The sequence below is a fragment of the Malurus melanocephalus genome, unplaced genomic scaffold (assembly GCF_030028575.1).
Source record: "Malurus melanocephalus ecotype Western Australia unplaced genomic scaffold, MMel_1.1 scaffold_168, whole genome shotgun sequence".
NCBI classification, from domain to species: Eukaryota; Metazoa; Chordata; class Aves; order Passeriformes; family Maluridae; genus Malurus; species Malurus melanocephalus.
Genome location: NW_026623400.1, coordinates 304,047 through 321,291, shown reverse-complemented (window position 1 = coordinate 321,291; position 17,245 = coordinate 304,047). Strand labels below are relative to the sequence as shown.

Below are 17,245 nucleotides of genomic sequence, written 5' to 3'. Positions count from 1 at the left end.
TTCCATAGAGAGCAGAGATCCCCCTTCTCTATCTCCCCTGGGGAGATAGAGAAAATTGTCAGTGAAGTCCAGCTCAGGAGGAAGGGAAGGGTAGTTTCGTCATTTGATTTTATTTCTCATTGTCCTACTCTGATTTCTCTGGCAATACTTCTAATTAATTTCCCCAAATTGAGTCTTGTTTTTCCCGTGGCTGTAATTGCTATGTGATCTCTCCCTGTCCTTTTCTTGACCCATGAACCTTCTGTTGCATTTTCTCTCTCCTGTCCAGATGAAGAGAGGAGACACAGAGCAGCTTTGGTGGGCACCTGGCATTCAGCCAAGGTCAACCCACCACAAATCCTAACTTTTAGAAGATTCTTTTTAATCCATTCTGCAGTTGTATTTTTACAGATTCATGTATTACAGGGAGGCAGTGGCCATTTATCAGGATGCTGATGACTGGTAGTTTTGTGTCCATGTACTTTGTAACCCCGAGGGTGCCCAGCAACAGAGGTCACTGAAAGGTGACTCCCAAACCAGTTCAAACATCTCCTTCACTTCCTCTTTTTGGGGGCATCATCAGGGCTTTGAATATTCTGATATTTCCACATTGGGATTATTGTCCCTTCTTTAAAATTCCATGCATCAGGAGTCTTCCATGATTTCCTGGTAGTCTTCAAACAAAACAAGAAAAAACCCTTTCCTAACAGAACATCCATTGATTGCTAGAGTTATTTAAAGGCTAACAATAAAAAAAATCATAGATTTCAGTCTCCATCAAGGCAGAAAGGAAACAATAATTGCAATTTGCAAGCCTCCTGCCGTGGATAAAGGAGCTGGGGCTGGCAGAAAGGAAGCTCTGCAGTGTTAGGGGCTGTCACAGCAGCTTGGAGGGAGCTGTGCCCATTCGTTCCTATGACACCCTGTGATAARACAATTTGTCAAGGTGAAAAGAGGGGTGTGAGGTAGAAGTGTGCCCAGATGATTATCAGCTCAGATAAAAGCATCACTATATGGGAAGCTATACAGGGGTGTATTTGGTGACTGCTCATCTCCCTGGTAGACAGTCCTCCAAAGAAGAGACCTTTTCTGTCTCTGCAGCAGCAAATAATACGATTTTGTACCCCATGTATTTTTTCATTCCCAAGTCTTGGATTAAAAGAAAAATAAGTCATACAAGTGTTAATATAATAATGTGCAATTCAACTCTTTCTTCTACCAAAGGAAGGGAAGGAGATATGGAGACAGCCACATCTTTTAGGAGCTTTCTTCCCCTTTAGCTAAGGACAGGGTGCAGACCTATGTAATTTCCCTGTGTTAAAAATCAAATTTCCCTGTGTTAAAAAACAAATTAATGAAAAGGGGAGTATAAACTGGCTGATTTCTAGCTTGGAAAATGTTCRTTCTCCCTTTGGACACTAACAACTGTGGGATCCCATTAAACCTCAAACAAGCACTTCCTCTTCTTGCTCCAGTCTGCATTCTCAGTTTGATAAGATAGGGATTGGTACCAGAAAGAAAATCGGTGGTGCCCCAGATGGAGAATGAAACATGGGTGACTTTTGCTCAGTTTTTAGCAGTCTCAGAGCTGAATTTCTCTTCTGATTTAGACATACACATAGGTGTATATGGACTAATCCCCGTGAGACAATGTGGAAATAAAAGAGGACATGAAAGAGCAGCTGACTGCCAAAGTCATTTGTTCTTCCCTTGCATCACAAAGAAGCACTAATACATACATACATGGAGTATTCATCRTTTTACTTTCCTCAGGTTTGATTTTGCTGTTGTTTAATTGAAAGAGAGCTTTTCCTTTGACTTTGCTGAGCTGTAGATTCRGCCCACTGTAGGTAAAGTTAAATCATTAAATGTAATTCTGTTTTGTCACTTTTTTTTCAGAATGCTTGAGGATGATCTAAAACTCAGCAGTGATGAAGATGACAATGAACAGGTAAATACATCTAATATAAGTGCATAGACCATTTAATCTGACAAAGTTATTTCATTGGTTGGATCTAATTGTGTGTTGTCTTATGATATTTGCATCAAAAGCATTTTGGTGTTCTGCAGAATCCATTAACTTAAATCTTGTTTGCTTCCTCCTCATTGGAGGAAACTCACTCTCAAATAGGAATGCATTTTGTCAGTGTTGCTGATTAACTTTGTGAAGTGGATTGAACTAAACCAAAATATGAGTTATTAACCTTTTGGTTAGAGACCTCACCCAGCCTCACCCAGGAGCAGCAAATGTGCTCTGAATCTCTGTCTCTCTGTTCTCTTCTGTACYAAGCTAAGTGTGGAGCAGCCTCCACTTGCTTTGCACCCAGTTTCTGAAGGGATGAGCCTTTTGGAAGTGTCTGTAAAATGACCACATCAAACCACCAACACAGCGACAGAGTTGGTTTGCACTTTGCAATCCATTTATACAATTCCTCACAAGAAAATTTGGTCCATAAGTTTTTGTTCCAGTCAAAGAGTAAAGGATTGGGAATCCACAACCAGTAATCTAATGATTCCCATTTGTGAAAGGGAAAATCCCCAGCATGTAGCTCTGAATCAAAACTGAAAGTTTCTCCACGTACTTGGGATGTTAATGAAGAACCATTTTCAGAAAGCTGGCTCATGTCATTCTCTATCCTTCCTACTTTATAAATATTTATGGATAATACTGGGAAAGAAAGCTGGTGAAATTCATATTCTCAACATTCCTATCAGAAAAAAAAAAAGAAACTTAGTGTTAAATTCATCCCTCATTTCACTTTATATATGCAGTAGGCTCAAAYGTTTAAATGGCTGCAATAGAGAGGAAGGTAATGCTATAATTCAGCCTAAGATCATCTGTTCAGTCTGGGTAATGTTAATTATAGGCCAATCATTCTTTCTTATTTATTTTTAAACCACCTAAATGTTCTCCTTCAGCCTACCTAATCCATCCTTTAGGGTCATGCCAGGAAAGATTTACCTTCTGGTGAAAGTTGACCCCTTAGTCATACAAGTCAGTATTTTTTAGCATTGAGAAGACTTGCACTCTCSTCTGAAGCCAAAGGGTCAAACTCCTGTACTTGTGCAATGCAGTGTTGTGCAAACATGGTGACTTAGGACACCATCAGGTTTCCTGACCTTTGGAARTTAGCCCAAATGGTCCTGTAAAATGATATTGTGATACTGAGATGCCTAAAATACAGAAATGGCAATACATTGTCAGGTAGCATTTACTGTTGTTTTCCTGCAGCAATAGCTTTCTAGTGACTTAAGTAGAATTTACAGAATTCCAAATTCACACAGTTTACACTGCTAGGATGAAATCCCCTATCACTGGTGAATGAAGAAGAAAATGCCTTGACCCAGTGTTTGCTGACATCAAATGAGAAGCCCTCACTGATTTGAGCAGATGTCATCTCTGATGTTAATCCCAGGAAGGACAGAACACAGTGGACAGAGGGGCACTGCCAGCTCTGGAGCCATCRGTGTGGGACACTGCTCCTGCCAGGCAGCATCCTGTGTGTCACCAGTGTCACAGGGGCTGCCACTGCAGGGGATGCAGCCTGTGCCCTTCCAAGCTGATGGAAACCTCAGACTGCTCCGAAGCTCCCCAAAGCACCACACACAGCACAGGCTGCAAACAAGAGAGCACCACAGGGGCCATTCATGTCATTTCTTAAAATTTAGATTACATGGGAAATGTTTGGGTGGTTTTTTTTCACAGAATCATTTCAGTTAGAAAATATGTCTTAAGATCATCAGGTCCAACTTTTAAGTGATCACTGCCAAGCCCACCACTGACCACTCAGCTTGGTGTCATCTATAATCTGAACTGGGACCTTAGGGATCCCAAATAAAATAACTGGACAACAGCATACTGAGAACATTTCTTAAATGCCCTGCACTTCAAGGGAACCTCCAGCTTTCCCATGCACCCACATATGGATGGTTGCATCTCTTTTATTTGTATTGCAGATAGGGTATAGACAAAGTGATACAGCTCACAGCTTTATAGCTTTCCTGAATTAATGTCTGTGTGTGCCTTTATATTTTGGGCAGGCTAAGGCCTTGCAGTGCTGAGCAGCGTGACTCTGCTGCATCTCTCACTCATTACACTTCAGCAGCCTCTGCCACATCTCTTCAAGGAGAGGGGGTTGGAAATTGGAAGAAAGGTTGATCTGGCCCACTGGTCAGACACATAAACATCAACAGAGTAACTTCAAGGGGTTTTTAAACATAAATATTTTGCAGTCAAATGATCGTTGTTATTCATATGTACACATGTGCTCATTCTGGCAGGGAGAGAAAAGATTAAAACTCAGCTCAAAACCATTCTAGCAGTTWAGGCAGCATTTCTATAAGGAAATCGAATCATTGTCTTTACAGCCTTTATGATTTTTTCTGCTATAAGCCTGTAGCCAAAGCAAAGCATGAGCTAGCATTTACTCATTTTTATTCCAAAAAATCCCAACATACTATGTAAAAATCAAATTTCTTTTATTCTAATTTCAAGGAATTTGAAATTCTTYCAGTGAAAGAACAGTGGTCAGTAGGGAGCCCTAGGAGTTGTCCTCTGAGAATTGCTAGGGACCCTTCAATTTTCACATGGCAGGACAGTAGTGACACTGATCCATAAATGCACTTGGATATCAACTTTTAGTGAAAGTCTATAGTATGTGGAGAGGGTTTGATCTATCAGACTATCTTCTGAGACTGCCAGTGGTCCATTTGTCATGGTGGGAGATTGTTAAAAACCTGGCTGCAAGAAACAAAGCTCTTCTGTCTTCCTCTCTCACTCCCATGAGCGAGCACCCTCATTTATGAACTGTATTGCATTTAATTAGGGGTCTGTGGGGCTCATACTGTTTCAGGTGTTAAAGATCTCCTTCCTTTCCTGCCACTGCTGAGGAGGAACACCACACACAACAGCTCCAATCAGTTACATAGCTAAGAGCTTCATTTCTGGACAGGATAGGAACTACCAGGTCTGTGGAAGGTGTTTATTCTATAGACAGCATCAGCAAGGCTATTACTGATCATTCTGCCAAATTTTGGTGTTCCCTTTTCAAACAGAATTTTGAATAGCTGGAAATTGCTCCTAGAAGTTATAAACATGATTTGGAGAGTGCTCCTTATTGTAGGTGTTATGTCTGTTTTGGTTAAGGCACCCATGGTGATGGCCTAGCAACATATCACCAAGAAAAGGATGAAGGAGGCTGTACAATTTAATTTCACCCCAGAGGGCTTAAGAGGCTTCAGCAAGTGAGAGCTGACTACAAATTCAGCCTACTAGTGCCAAACTGCTGCAAATTGCATAGAAACTTTCTATGTTTCGTTTCCTTTTTGCTTTCCAGCAGCTTTGGGCTTGATGCAGAAATTGTTGAGTGCCTTTCTTTGGGTGTGAGCTGCAGGAGGTRCAGTGAGATGTTCATTGCAGGCGTTCAGATTGCAGATATATAAAGCTTTGGACCATGTTGGTCATTGCAGCAGAACTTGAGGCAGGTTCCAGTGACTCCAGCCCTGCTGCAAACTCCTGACAGCAGCTTTTGGCCCTGGCAAGGAGTGGCTGAATTTCCCACCTGCATCTCACMCATGGAAACACAGCCACGGTGTCTCCAGTGCAGCCACTGAGGAGCTGCCATGTGACACAGGCTTTGTCCCACAGACAAAATGCTGATTCTTATGCCTCATTGTGGGTGATTTGGGATTAAAGACACACAGAAAAYGATGGGTTGGATCTGGAATCAATTTTCATTTACAGCTGAGGAGCAGTTATTGATGCTGTGCTCACAGTTCAATAGAAGATCTAAAGATATAGACCTGGTGTTTCTCTTTCAATATAAGCAGCATAATCAGTGTCAAATGGTTTTACAAAGAAAATTGTATTGACAGTTTTATTAAAATTGCTGTCTTTAAAGTTTTAAGTTATCCACAATTTGACCTACTTGAATGGTTTTTAATATGCACACTGACCAACCCAATAGATTTTYATGTCACATATTTATAATACCAGGTACATATCTGTTTAATGTATTATTTGAGAGATACATTTGAGCACTGCCTGGATCRGGAACTCTTGTGGTGCTGTCACTGTGAGGAACGCTGGCACATGTGTCAGGGGTGCACAGGATGYTCAGGCTGGCTACAAGAGGTGCCATCAAGGCAGATGACAGACATGCTATTAGTAAAAACCGTGGATGACAAGGCATTTCAGAGATGCTAATGTTAACACTCTTCTCTGAGGAAGGACACAGCTTTCTAGATGGCTTCATTGCTCTCTTTAAAAAGTACATCAAAAATTAGGGAGAGTAGTGAAGATTTTTAATTAGTAGCTCAGTTCAGCTGAAAGAGCTTAGATAAAACAYGGGTTAGTATTTTTGTTCTCTAAAACACCTCTGTATAATTCAAATTAGCTTTGAACTCAAAGGCATCCAAATGAGTTGTGCCTGGATACAGTATTTTAAGTAGCTGTAGTGTTCCCAATTTTCTTTAACCAGCTCCTCTTTGTTTCTCTGCCTAAGGAATAGTCCTGTTAACCTTTTAAATGTGTGCTTAATTTAAAGCACATTGCTAGTGTTCTGTGTGTTTTTGAACCAAAGAAACTTTGATACTGGTTACAGACCTGCTCCATTTTCAGTATTTCATGTACAGAGTGGTTTTGGCAGACCAAATCAATAAGATGTTTTTCTTTTCTATTTTTTTSCTCCCCCCTTTAGTGATTGCYRCTTCTCTGAAAACCCTACAAACACAAGACGTGCATGTAATCCATGGCCCTGCTCTATTGTTTGTCTTTTACATAAACATAATTATTTTTTGCTAGGTTTGTATTAGRTAATTAAATTCAAAACGTTTGGCTTTTTCTCTGAGTCTAAAAAGGTAATCAGCCATAGGCTGAACTTTGAATTCTTACGATACATGCTGAGCTTTCAAAGCCTTTATTCAAGTTACTTTTTTTTTTAAAGTTTGTGAAATTCTAAGGCATAATATGCCTTCATCGTATCATGTAAACACATTTTAAAGTGCAACAGTGACCACTTTCCTTGTAACAATAGCTGTCCTCTCCTGTTGTATTTTTTTCCCATTTTTTAGCTGGATCCTGAACAAGCTGTTTACCTCCCCAAGGTTTCTCTACATTTCCATTTACTTTGTTATCAGCAGAAAGGCTGAAGAACAGCTCTTCAGTAATGACATCAATACTGCACACACAGTGAGAGAGGTCATCTTGTCAAAGCTATAGAAAAATCAGATGGATTAGGATGAAACTAGGTGCAAAATAACTTTGATAGAGTCTTTTAATGTAAACAGTTTATCTGTCACTGGGTTCCATTGAAATCCCAGAGTGGTGCAGTGTCAGTTGTAGCCACAGCAGCATGTGTTTGATAAAGAACACACTTTCCAGTGTTTAAGAGCTGCAGTCATGCTTTGTAATTGTAGGGAAATGTTTTCATTAAGCCATTAATGAAAACAGAAGCTATTAGGATAATACAGTCATTCTCAACCTTGTCAGTCTCTAACCATGAAAATTCCTTTCATGGATATATGTCCCTTCTTGCTACCTCAGTCCATTTTAATTGGGATTCAGATTATTTTATTGTGCACAACACTAGTTGAAACAACAATGTATCAACAGTATAAATTAATACTCCAGTTTCTGTTAGGCAAATCTTTGGTGCTAAGAGATTTGATGATTGACATATTTAAGGGTATAATTCCCATGGTAATGATGTAGGTTCATATCAGTTCTTTATTAGCAGCAGAAGCTCTCAGTAACYACCCTGAGCTCTGGGCTGAGAAAAAGCACAGCACACCACTAAAATACTCAGAGCTACCAAAAGCTTTTAACTTGTTCAGATTCACAGAATCACATGTAATTTTTTTCACACATGCTGTTGTTGTGGAGGTCATCCATCAGGCAGGAAGGGGATTAATAYGACCCTGAGGAAGAGTGGTTGCTGTCGAGTGCACAGGGGTACAGATCAGCAAGAAGGACTCTGCCCCTGCAGGTGCAGCTCTGCTCCTACCTGGGCTCTGGGGCAGCAGCTGCCCAGACCAGCACAGGAGCTGAGGAACTCCATCCTCCCCCTTTTCCAAGTGTTTCCATGGGTCAACACTGCAGCTCAGTGTCAAAAACACTCCACCACGGCAGAGAAAACAACACAGGAAAAGAAATGCTGGCACATAGGCAGCCAACAAAATGGGAATGAAATGCCTCAGTTGCAAATAAGTTTTATGTTATACATCTRCAAGATGCCCTCTCCTCTGTGCCACACAAGCAGGGACTCCATGGCCCTTCAGAGCTCTCTTTAACAGGGGCTGCTCTTGGGTTCACTTCTGCCACCAGCCTGAAGCTGCCAAGCTCTGTCAGTAAGACACAATTCTTCTGAGGGAGAAGCTTTAAAACCCTTGATGCCTCTGTCATTAGTTAAACAGAGGTCRTGCCTCACTACAGCTACAAGAACTGACAGCTGAGAGAGAAGGGAGAGGAGGCTTTCAGTCCACAGGACGGGCCATGCACTCTGTGTGTGTGTGTGCATGGTTGTGCACACAGTTTTTTGTAAAGGAATCTTTATTATGAGCATGGAGGAAAATGTATTTCCCCAGAGCCTCTTGCTATGTGTGCAAAGGCTCCTTATGCAAAAGCCCTGTATTGTTTTGGCAGCGAAGCAGAGGCGGCAGCAGCAGGTGAGAGAATTAATCCACCCCAGCATTGTTGTTGCTAAGAGAAAAGGCAGACTTGGCCATACTGTCCTGTAAAATAAACCTGTGATACCTGCAGGCCATCTCAGTGCTCAACACTCACTAATCTGACCACACAGGACACATTTATCTCCCTTTTCTCCTCAGGAGAGTGAGATTTTTATCATGRATGTCTGGTGAAGCATTTTGGTGAAGAAAGTGTCTGGTTTTCTTGCACTGGCTATCTGCAGCGTTGCTCTTCTGTAAAAGTCTAAGCGACCATCTATGAACTTCAAAATCTGAATTCCTGGGAGTTTTTTACACCAATAGAAGACAGAGCTGCTGCTGGGTTTGAGACAGGAAGGGTTGCAAAAGGTTGAAGGARGGACTCATAGGTGGCCAGAGAAAGCATGAAGTAGGTGCTGAAAGGGCATGATAAATCCAGTAATTAGCTGCTGTCAGCCAGAATAAGGAGAGAAGTGAAAGTTGATCTCCCCTGGAGGTATTGCAGAAAGAGAACAGTAATGAAAACTAAACACCTTAATTTTTCTTAGGATGAATTCATCTGCCACTGCAAGGTTTGCTGGGGTTGTAGGTGCTCTGTTCTGCGCTGGCAGGATGAATCTTCCCAGGACACATCTGCCTGCACACAGGGACAGGTCAGGACCACRGTGTGACAGTGCAATTGATTTGAGCAGGGTGCTCTCATGGAGAGTGTGCCTGCTTTYCAAAATTACCAATTTCACGGCAATACTATTAAGTATAATTTTTGGAGCTGTGCAATTTAGTAATTGGCTAAGTCATCTGAGCAATGTGYTAAACCAGACCAAGGTCAGCAAAGAGTTATTTCATGTGTGTTTACCTCTGTCRTCTCTGCTGCCTGTTTGTAATAGATTTAACATTCAGTATGGATATAATGTTCAGTATAAATTAAAATCCTCTAAGTCCTTAGTCCTGCACAGGAAATAAATGGGCAGCATGAGCAGCAGCAACATCAATTCACTGCCACTGCTGGTACTCCGTGCCTCTGCCCTTTTGCTTCTCAAGTCTAGGGAACTCTTCATTATTTAAAGTAGGGAGAAGACTAAGGAYAGGTTGGRTTCCCAGAAGAATGASATAAAGGCCTTTAAAGGAAAACCTAAGGGCACAAAGTGCAGATGAGCAGGGATACAAAGGGCTGCGTCTTGAGGTGTCTGCCTGTCCATTGTGGCAGAGCAGGTGACCATTGCAAAAGTAACAAGTGGGCACAGAACACTAAAAGTACACATTGTACAGAGAGACATCTTATATAAGACCACAGAATATCAGCTCTGTTCACATAAGTTTCAGGGATATAAAAAATAGAACTGGGAAACTGAACAATACACAGTTGTGGTGACTGCAGCTGGACAGTAAGGACACAGGATATTCTTTGAAACAAGCCTTTTGCTGCTTATTCCTTGAAGGAGGTTTAGGAAAGATATTTTTTTCAAGCCTCTTTTGTGAAGGTATATTAGTATTGAAGTGCTAAAATAAGCAAACATGTTATGTGAGTTATCTTTGCAGCAGGGCCGCTCACTGACAGATAGCTGTAACAGTTTGTATTGTAAAGTTCACCAAAGACACTGAGTAAACCAAAACCTGTGTGGAAAAAGCAACAATGTTCACAGAATTCACAGCAGCTAATTTAAAACCAGCTCAGATAAGTCTACACAAGCAGCCAAGCACTCCTCAGAGTGCAGCATGTAATCAGTGTGTGTAGCTCTTTTCTCTGTTAAAAAACAAGTATAGAATAGTTCTTCAAGAGCTGGAAGTGGCCMCATTTTTCATTGCACACTTTCTTAGTTTGATTTCCACCATTGGCCTGATGGAAAATAGGGATTTGGAAGAAGATGCTGATGGAAGCCCAAATAGATCTGTGTTGCTGCTCAGTTAAACGCCATTCACTTACATCAAGGATGAAGGTAACTCCTTAAAGACAGACTGGTTTAGATTTGGTCACTTAAACTTTTTTTTTTTTTCTGTTTTGTTTTACCCAAACTCCACTGCAACAATTGAAATAAAATTTGCAGTATTTCAAGTATCCCTGTGAAGCCATGAAGGTTACTGCATTGCTCAGAGCAAGGATGGGAGCTCTCTGTGGTTCACTCACAGCGAGGGCTCACTGAACCGTTCTGATTTGCAGATACCACATGCTTGGTGACTTGATATTTTAAAAAATGGGTTTTGGCTGATCCATTCCACACATTTGAATCCTGAAGGAAAAATACTCATTTTTTTAAAACTGTGACATGAGGAGGACTTTGTCTTCTCAATTGTTTTTGGTCCTAGATACAGTAACATTGGGCTTTTTGTCCTCGAGGTGAGACTGCCTCAGAACATCACACACAGAATCTCAAATACAAGGTTGCCTTCATGTCAAAGGCAATTAGGAAGAAAGAAATACAATCTCCTCTGTTGACATTAGGGGGCAGGTAGAGGAGAGTGTAACCAATGAAGTAAAGAAGAAAAAAAAATCAAGAACACAACACACATATTTATACATGCATATACTGATCCTTCATGCCTTGGGTTTTGCCTTTCTGATTCCTAGCACAATTCTGGATGTTTTGTTTGCTGCATACCATGTTCTTCTCCTCCACAGGAAGTCGTATTTAGTACCAGCTGTATCATTACAGGATCAGAGCACAGCACAGTTGATAAGTTGTGTTTCTCAGTTGGTTACTTAGGATCACAGATAAGGCATTCTCTAGAAATAAGAGCATGATAAAACTTCCAAACCAAATTATAATCTAGGAGGAGATATAAACTGTATATATATAACTCAACTAATGGGGAAAGTACTTTGTTTTTACTGTTGAATTGAGTCTCTGAGGAGTCTCTTCTATACCTAGAGCACAAAAGAACAGTGTGGTGGGTTGTAAACTTATTTGTGTAGAGTCACTTGGCTATTCACCCATGCAGATAGAGCTGAGTAGAAACTGGGAGATAAACCTGAGTTAGATTTGCAGCAGCTCATGGAAAAAGGKGAAGATTTTGAGCATGAAGACCTGCCTTCTTCTGCCTACACATTCAGTAGAATGAAGTGTCATCTGTCTCACCCTAAGAGATGCTTTGAAGCTCAGCAATTGCCTTCTTACCTGGCTCACCAGAGCTTCTGAATCAAGAGAGTGAGAGGGCATTCTTGGAAGATGTTTTTGTATAATCTCACTTTCTCAAAATGAAGTATTTTTCAATGAAAATCCTGGATTTTCAGTTGTGCGGTGGAAAATACATMTTTTCTTTGGATAGCAGACACTTCCCCTGTAACACTTCACCAGAAATATAATTTGCCTTTTGCAGATGTCAACTATTTTACTTGGTTACTTTTGAGCCATCCTCTTGTCAGTTCATTCCCCTCTCCTTTGTGATGGAGGAAAGTTGTACTGACTGGAGTACTTTTCCTGGTTTATTCTATCCAAAAGCCAGTCAGGTAATTGATAGTGATGAAGGAAAGCATAATTTTTCATATTTTGCAGTCYTTGTGCATAATCTAGAAGCAGTTCRTGCTCATTCTTTTGTGTAATAATTAAATACCTTCTAAAAAAGTGAATTTATGGGTAAATCCACACTGCAGAACAATGCAGATGCCTCTACAGCTAATGGTAAAACAACCAGCACTAAAATCAGGTGTAGAGGTGGAGTGACAGCTACAAGAATCATGGTAAAACAACGCTGGGCAAAGATTCTCTCATGGATGAGTCTCTGTGTCCTACTGCTTTTCACATATTCCTCTTCTTCTTCCCTTTTATTCGACACTGGAGTCAGCTGTCGAAATAAGGTCTTAGGGAGCAGAAGCACAATTATGGAGAGGCCATAATTGTTTAAAAAAAATCGGAAGAAAATTACAAATTAAAGTGGAATGATTGTCTAGTTCACTCTTACTTCCATTTTCTAATCATCCTAAATTATTTTAATGTGTGTTTTCAAGCTCAAAATTAGCAAAGGTCCCATGATGTAATTCTCCTAACACCCATTGAATGTTACATTATACCAGTCCAATTTCATTTCAGTCTTTGGCAGCAGCATCTGTCACTCAGGGCACATATATGGTGGTTTGGGGACCTCCCACCTGTTCTGTTTCTAGGTACTACTTTTAATACATGAGGTTTAGGAATTGTTGTGAAGTTAAAACCAATTTCTTACTTGCAAAGGCCTAGGAATATAAGATAAAAAATAACTCTTAAAATATGTTTGTCTTTGAAATATCTTAAATTAATAATCAAAAGCTTGCATCAAGTCTAAAACAAATCAAACTCAGTCATGAAGATGAGAAACAGGAATTATTAACTGAGTAGCGAGGCTGATGGAGGCTCAATGAGATCATTTTGTTCAAAGATTAAAGGCGATGAACACTGAAATAGTTGAGGAGGATGGCTATGAACACATCTGACTAGAACTGCTAAATTCAGTAATGATCAAAAGTTAATTATCAAAGCAGAGAGAACTACTCAACACAGACAATTTGAGTCAATAGCTAAGCAGCCGAGAAAAGAAGTAATTTGGAAGAAGTATTTTCCTATAATGAAGTTATATAAAAGACGTACATTTCAAAGAAACCTGCCTAAAACAAGATTGCATTCTTCCTGATCAGAGAAAAATAATTAGCTCTAATTGACAGACCTGCTGCACACCAAATATTTTCAAACAATATGTTTCTGCATCAAAGCTTAATGTGTAGAGTTACTCAATGTCACTTTGATTTTGCCTTCCTTTATCTTCTGCCACTGGGCACGCTCGTGATACCGCAGCAAATACGCTCTGAAAAATGAATGAGCAACACCTACAAGACAAATAAAAGCAGAAGGACAGATCCTGYGTTTCTTTCTCAGACAGAATCCCTGCTGTATCGTGTGCTGTGTTTGACATCACCGTGATCCCACTCAGAGTGAATTCTCTGTAATAGGAAATGGCCAGCTGTCTAATGATCCACCATTAAACTGGACTGGAATGCACATTAACCTGAGCATTTGCAATGGTTCTCCAGTTTTGTGTAGGCACGCACATGTGTGAAGGACACTCCCTCCAGGACCTGCCTTTGCTTAAGAGTTAGGAAAGTGGCTTTTTCTGGTAACAAAGGGAAAAAGAATGTGGAAATTTACCATGTAAAAATCTAGGGAAAGATATGTGCTAGAATCCTCAGGGTCCTAGATAACAAAATACATCTATAATTCTTCTTGAAGCTGCTACATTTCTTTCTTTCAGCACTTCCAATTGATGTAGCTAAGTGGTCAAAAATCAAACATGCAGTTTAGACTCTGCTCTTTAATATTCTGTGACTTTGACATTGCCAGTTCTCACTCCCTGAAATATCTTCATCTTCTTTAATCTTTCATGTAAACAGTTTAGCTCGCACCATCACACACGTGCTCTCCAGAATATCTTCTGCTGTACTTTGTATTAAATCAACTGCATTATCATCATTTACTTGTGATMCTACATACTCCACACTCTTCTGTTTCCTTTTTTTTAATCTGTATTTTGATATCTGTTTTTCTGTAGTGATTTTTGAATAAGTCAGGGGAAAACGTTGATTTAGATATGCAGGCTTCACATGCTTGAACTCAGAATTGTTATAGTCCAGTCAAGGAAAATACCACTCTACAGTCAAAAAATACTCTGACCTTGTGGAAGGATGTTTATGAGGTTTAAAAATAATTTGGGTTTCATGCAGGATGAGACTGAAACTTGGCATTTAGGGGGAAGCTTGGGAAACTAAAATGCCGTTTTTAATGGTGTTTCACTTCGTTTTAAATGAAGCGTTTTTATGTTGTTATATGTAGTTTATTACTTAGAAAGTTTGTTAATGGCATGCTTCTGACTCTGCATTTGCATATGGCCACTGARAAGGGGAGATTTGGGAGAGAACTTTTGGAGAAAGACACAACTCACATTATCTGAGTGTTGAGGCAGGGACCCCATTTCATCATAGGCTTGTTTGAGAAGGGATAATTAKGCTTGGGTCTGTCACAATTACTTGTGCAATCTGAAGTGGAGCATTTCCTGAGGTTTAAGTGTTTTATTTAGCAACCCTACTGTACAATTGATGTAATTGATTCCTATCATGCATTGATTTATTCTTTAGATGGAAAATATTACCCAAATGAAACAAACAGATTTTTCTTTCACTGGAAGCCAGCCCAGAGGATTGCTGTTGTCCCATCCAAGCTCTCACAAGCTCTCATTCTTTCTCACAAATTTTAAACTCATTATTAGGGATTTCCATGGATTTAAACACAGATATTACATTTGCTGTGATTGGAGGCAAAAGTGCCAAAACAGCAGGTATTTTGAAAAAGTAGTCCCATCCTAAAGCCCAAGGCAAAATACATTCTGGCAAAATTTGTGACCAAGTTGTGCACCTCCCAGAGGTTTCAAAAGTTCATCAGTTTTCATAAAGGATTTAACTTGTCAAAGGCTTACATGAGCATTTTTCTGAACCACTAATATTAGCATTTCCTCTGTAGGAACCATTTTATTTCCATCCCTATGTATAGCAGAGGTTAAAGTTCCTCGCCAAAACCCTTCTCTTAAATGTTGGCAAGCTTTGTAAAAATATCTCTGGAGGTAATTAAGCACTAAAATTTTCCTTTCTATAATAGGTTTATGGATCAGTTGTCTTAATTCTGCCTTTCACCGCTCTCTGTGCTTGTAATCTCACCAACCATCTGACCGCTTTCCACATTTAAATCTATTACAGCCGTGTTCTGCAAACACCAGGAGGAATTCTCCGAAATGATACAACACTAGCTTTTCCTGCCAGCGATATTTCTAGCCCTCTTCCTTTAAAATATTATTTACCTACTCTGAACAAAACCAGAGTGGGATGCAAGGTCGGTTCAGATTACATAATTATGCCAGAGAAGCATTAAAGGGAAAAGTCTCCACGAACATCTCGAGCGGCTTAAGCAGTGTGATAGACTGGCGCGGCTCTGCCATCGGTGCCCCCAGCTGTGTTGCTTAGCAACATTTTAATTCAAGAAGAATCGAAGGAGATGAAATCCCCGTGGAGAGGGAAACAGAAATAAGAGGGCCGTTGACAGATGATCTGAGTTGTTTCTTCTAATATACTGTGAAGATCACTGGCTCTTTTCATGAATGATAAATGGACTGTACACAGATCAATGGGTTCAGCAATAAACTGGAACCAGGCTCCATGTCTGAGGTGGTGCAGGCCGAGAGGCCCAAAGATTTACTCATTTAGATGATTTGGAGTGTGTTTTCTCAAAGGTTTCACATGAGGAAATTGATCTGAACATTTGGTCATCTCTTGCCCTTTTCTGTTGCCGGTGAATAAAAACAGTTTTGGAAATGGAGTCTGTTCTTCCCTCTGTTTTTACCTGTTGTTATTCTTGTTCCAGATAGGGACAGATAGCTTGTGACAAAGGGGGACAAATCTGAGAGTGGGAAATGAAGTAATAGCCCCAAATGAGAGGTTCCTAAACACTCGTGGCCATCAAAAATAAACAAACCCCACTGATACCACAAACTGGGGCAGGAGCATTTTGAACCCAGCACAATCTCTCTGAATGGTCCTGCAGCCCTTGCCCCAGCTCTGGGCTGTGCACTGGTGAAGCTCCCATGAGTTGATGTTTGCTTGCTTTGCTTTGGTTCTTGCTTAATGGTTTGTTTCCCCCACCCCTCTTGTGTTTACAGGCTGCTGAAAAGACAAAATTGAGAAACATTCCTGTAAAGTAAGTTATTTTTATATCCCTTTGAAAATGTGAGTTTAACGACATGGTTATATACAGTGACTAAAAAGACAGTAAGAAGGGTGATGAAGGGGATAATAGAATTCCTGTTGCCCCTAATCATAGCAATAAAAAGGTCAGTATCATTGAGGAAAGCTTTCGATTTCTTGTGTGTCCCTGATGATTGCACTCCTCCAGTTTCATCCAGTTTCCATAAATTAATGTGTTGTCTATGAATAGCTGCCAAATAATCACAATCATACCCAATACATACTGCTCCTAGCCTTGGGGAGGTTTGTACATGCTAAAAAGATTATGATTTTTAATTGCAATCCTCGAGAAGGTCTGACAGGGGGGAATTAACTAGGAACGTGCCAAATAATTCCGAGCCACATGGGAATATTTTGCACCTATGTATCAAGGCTTTGCCATCCTGTTGATTAAGAGCTCTCCCTCCCTCTGTGCGTGTCTCTCTCACACMACACACACGTGTGTTTCTGCTCTCTGCAGCAGGGCTTTGTGAAGGATGAGCAARCTACCAGGGAGCAATTTCAAGGGCATTTTATGATAAGTTCTTAAATCTTAGGGCACTAGTGGCAACACTCGACCATATATCATTGAATTAAGAAAGTTGCTATATAGATGTTCTGGCTCTTTGAGAAAAGGCATTTTCAGTTAAAGCTAACAGCATCAGTTATTCTGTTTAAATAATGAATACTCCAGTCCTAATGGGCTCTTATGTACCAATAAAAACACATATTTTAACTTCAGTAGGTGATCATAGCAGTTTAACTACATCCCAGTAGCTGTATATTCCTGTTACAGATAGAGAAAATGTTGTTATTTTTATAGGAGTTTGCAGATCATGCTGACTTTTAGACTGGAGTGGGTTTGTGTTT

At 40.2% G+C, this 17,245-nt stretch overlaps 1 protein-coding gene across 4 annotated transcripts in view; it reads left to right on the top strand.

Moving 5' to 3' along the window:
* The window catches only part of AFF2 (ALF transcription elongation factor 2), a 299,561-nt gene that overhangs the window by 201,885 nt on the left and 80,431 nt on the right, over positions 1-17,245 (top strand). For all 4 annotated transcript variants that reach the window (XM_057372254.1, XM_057372256.1, XM_057372255.1 and 1 more), the window contains 2 exons: positions 1,879-1,930; positions 16,312-16,349. In XM_057372254.1, the coding sequence (XP_057228237.1) occupies positions 1,879-1,930; positions 16,312-16,349 (90 nt within the window). The remainder of the gene's footprint in view (positions 1-1,878; positions 1,931-16,311; positions 16,350-17,245) is intronic.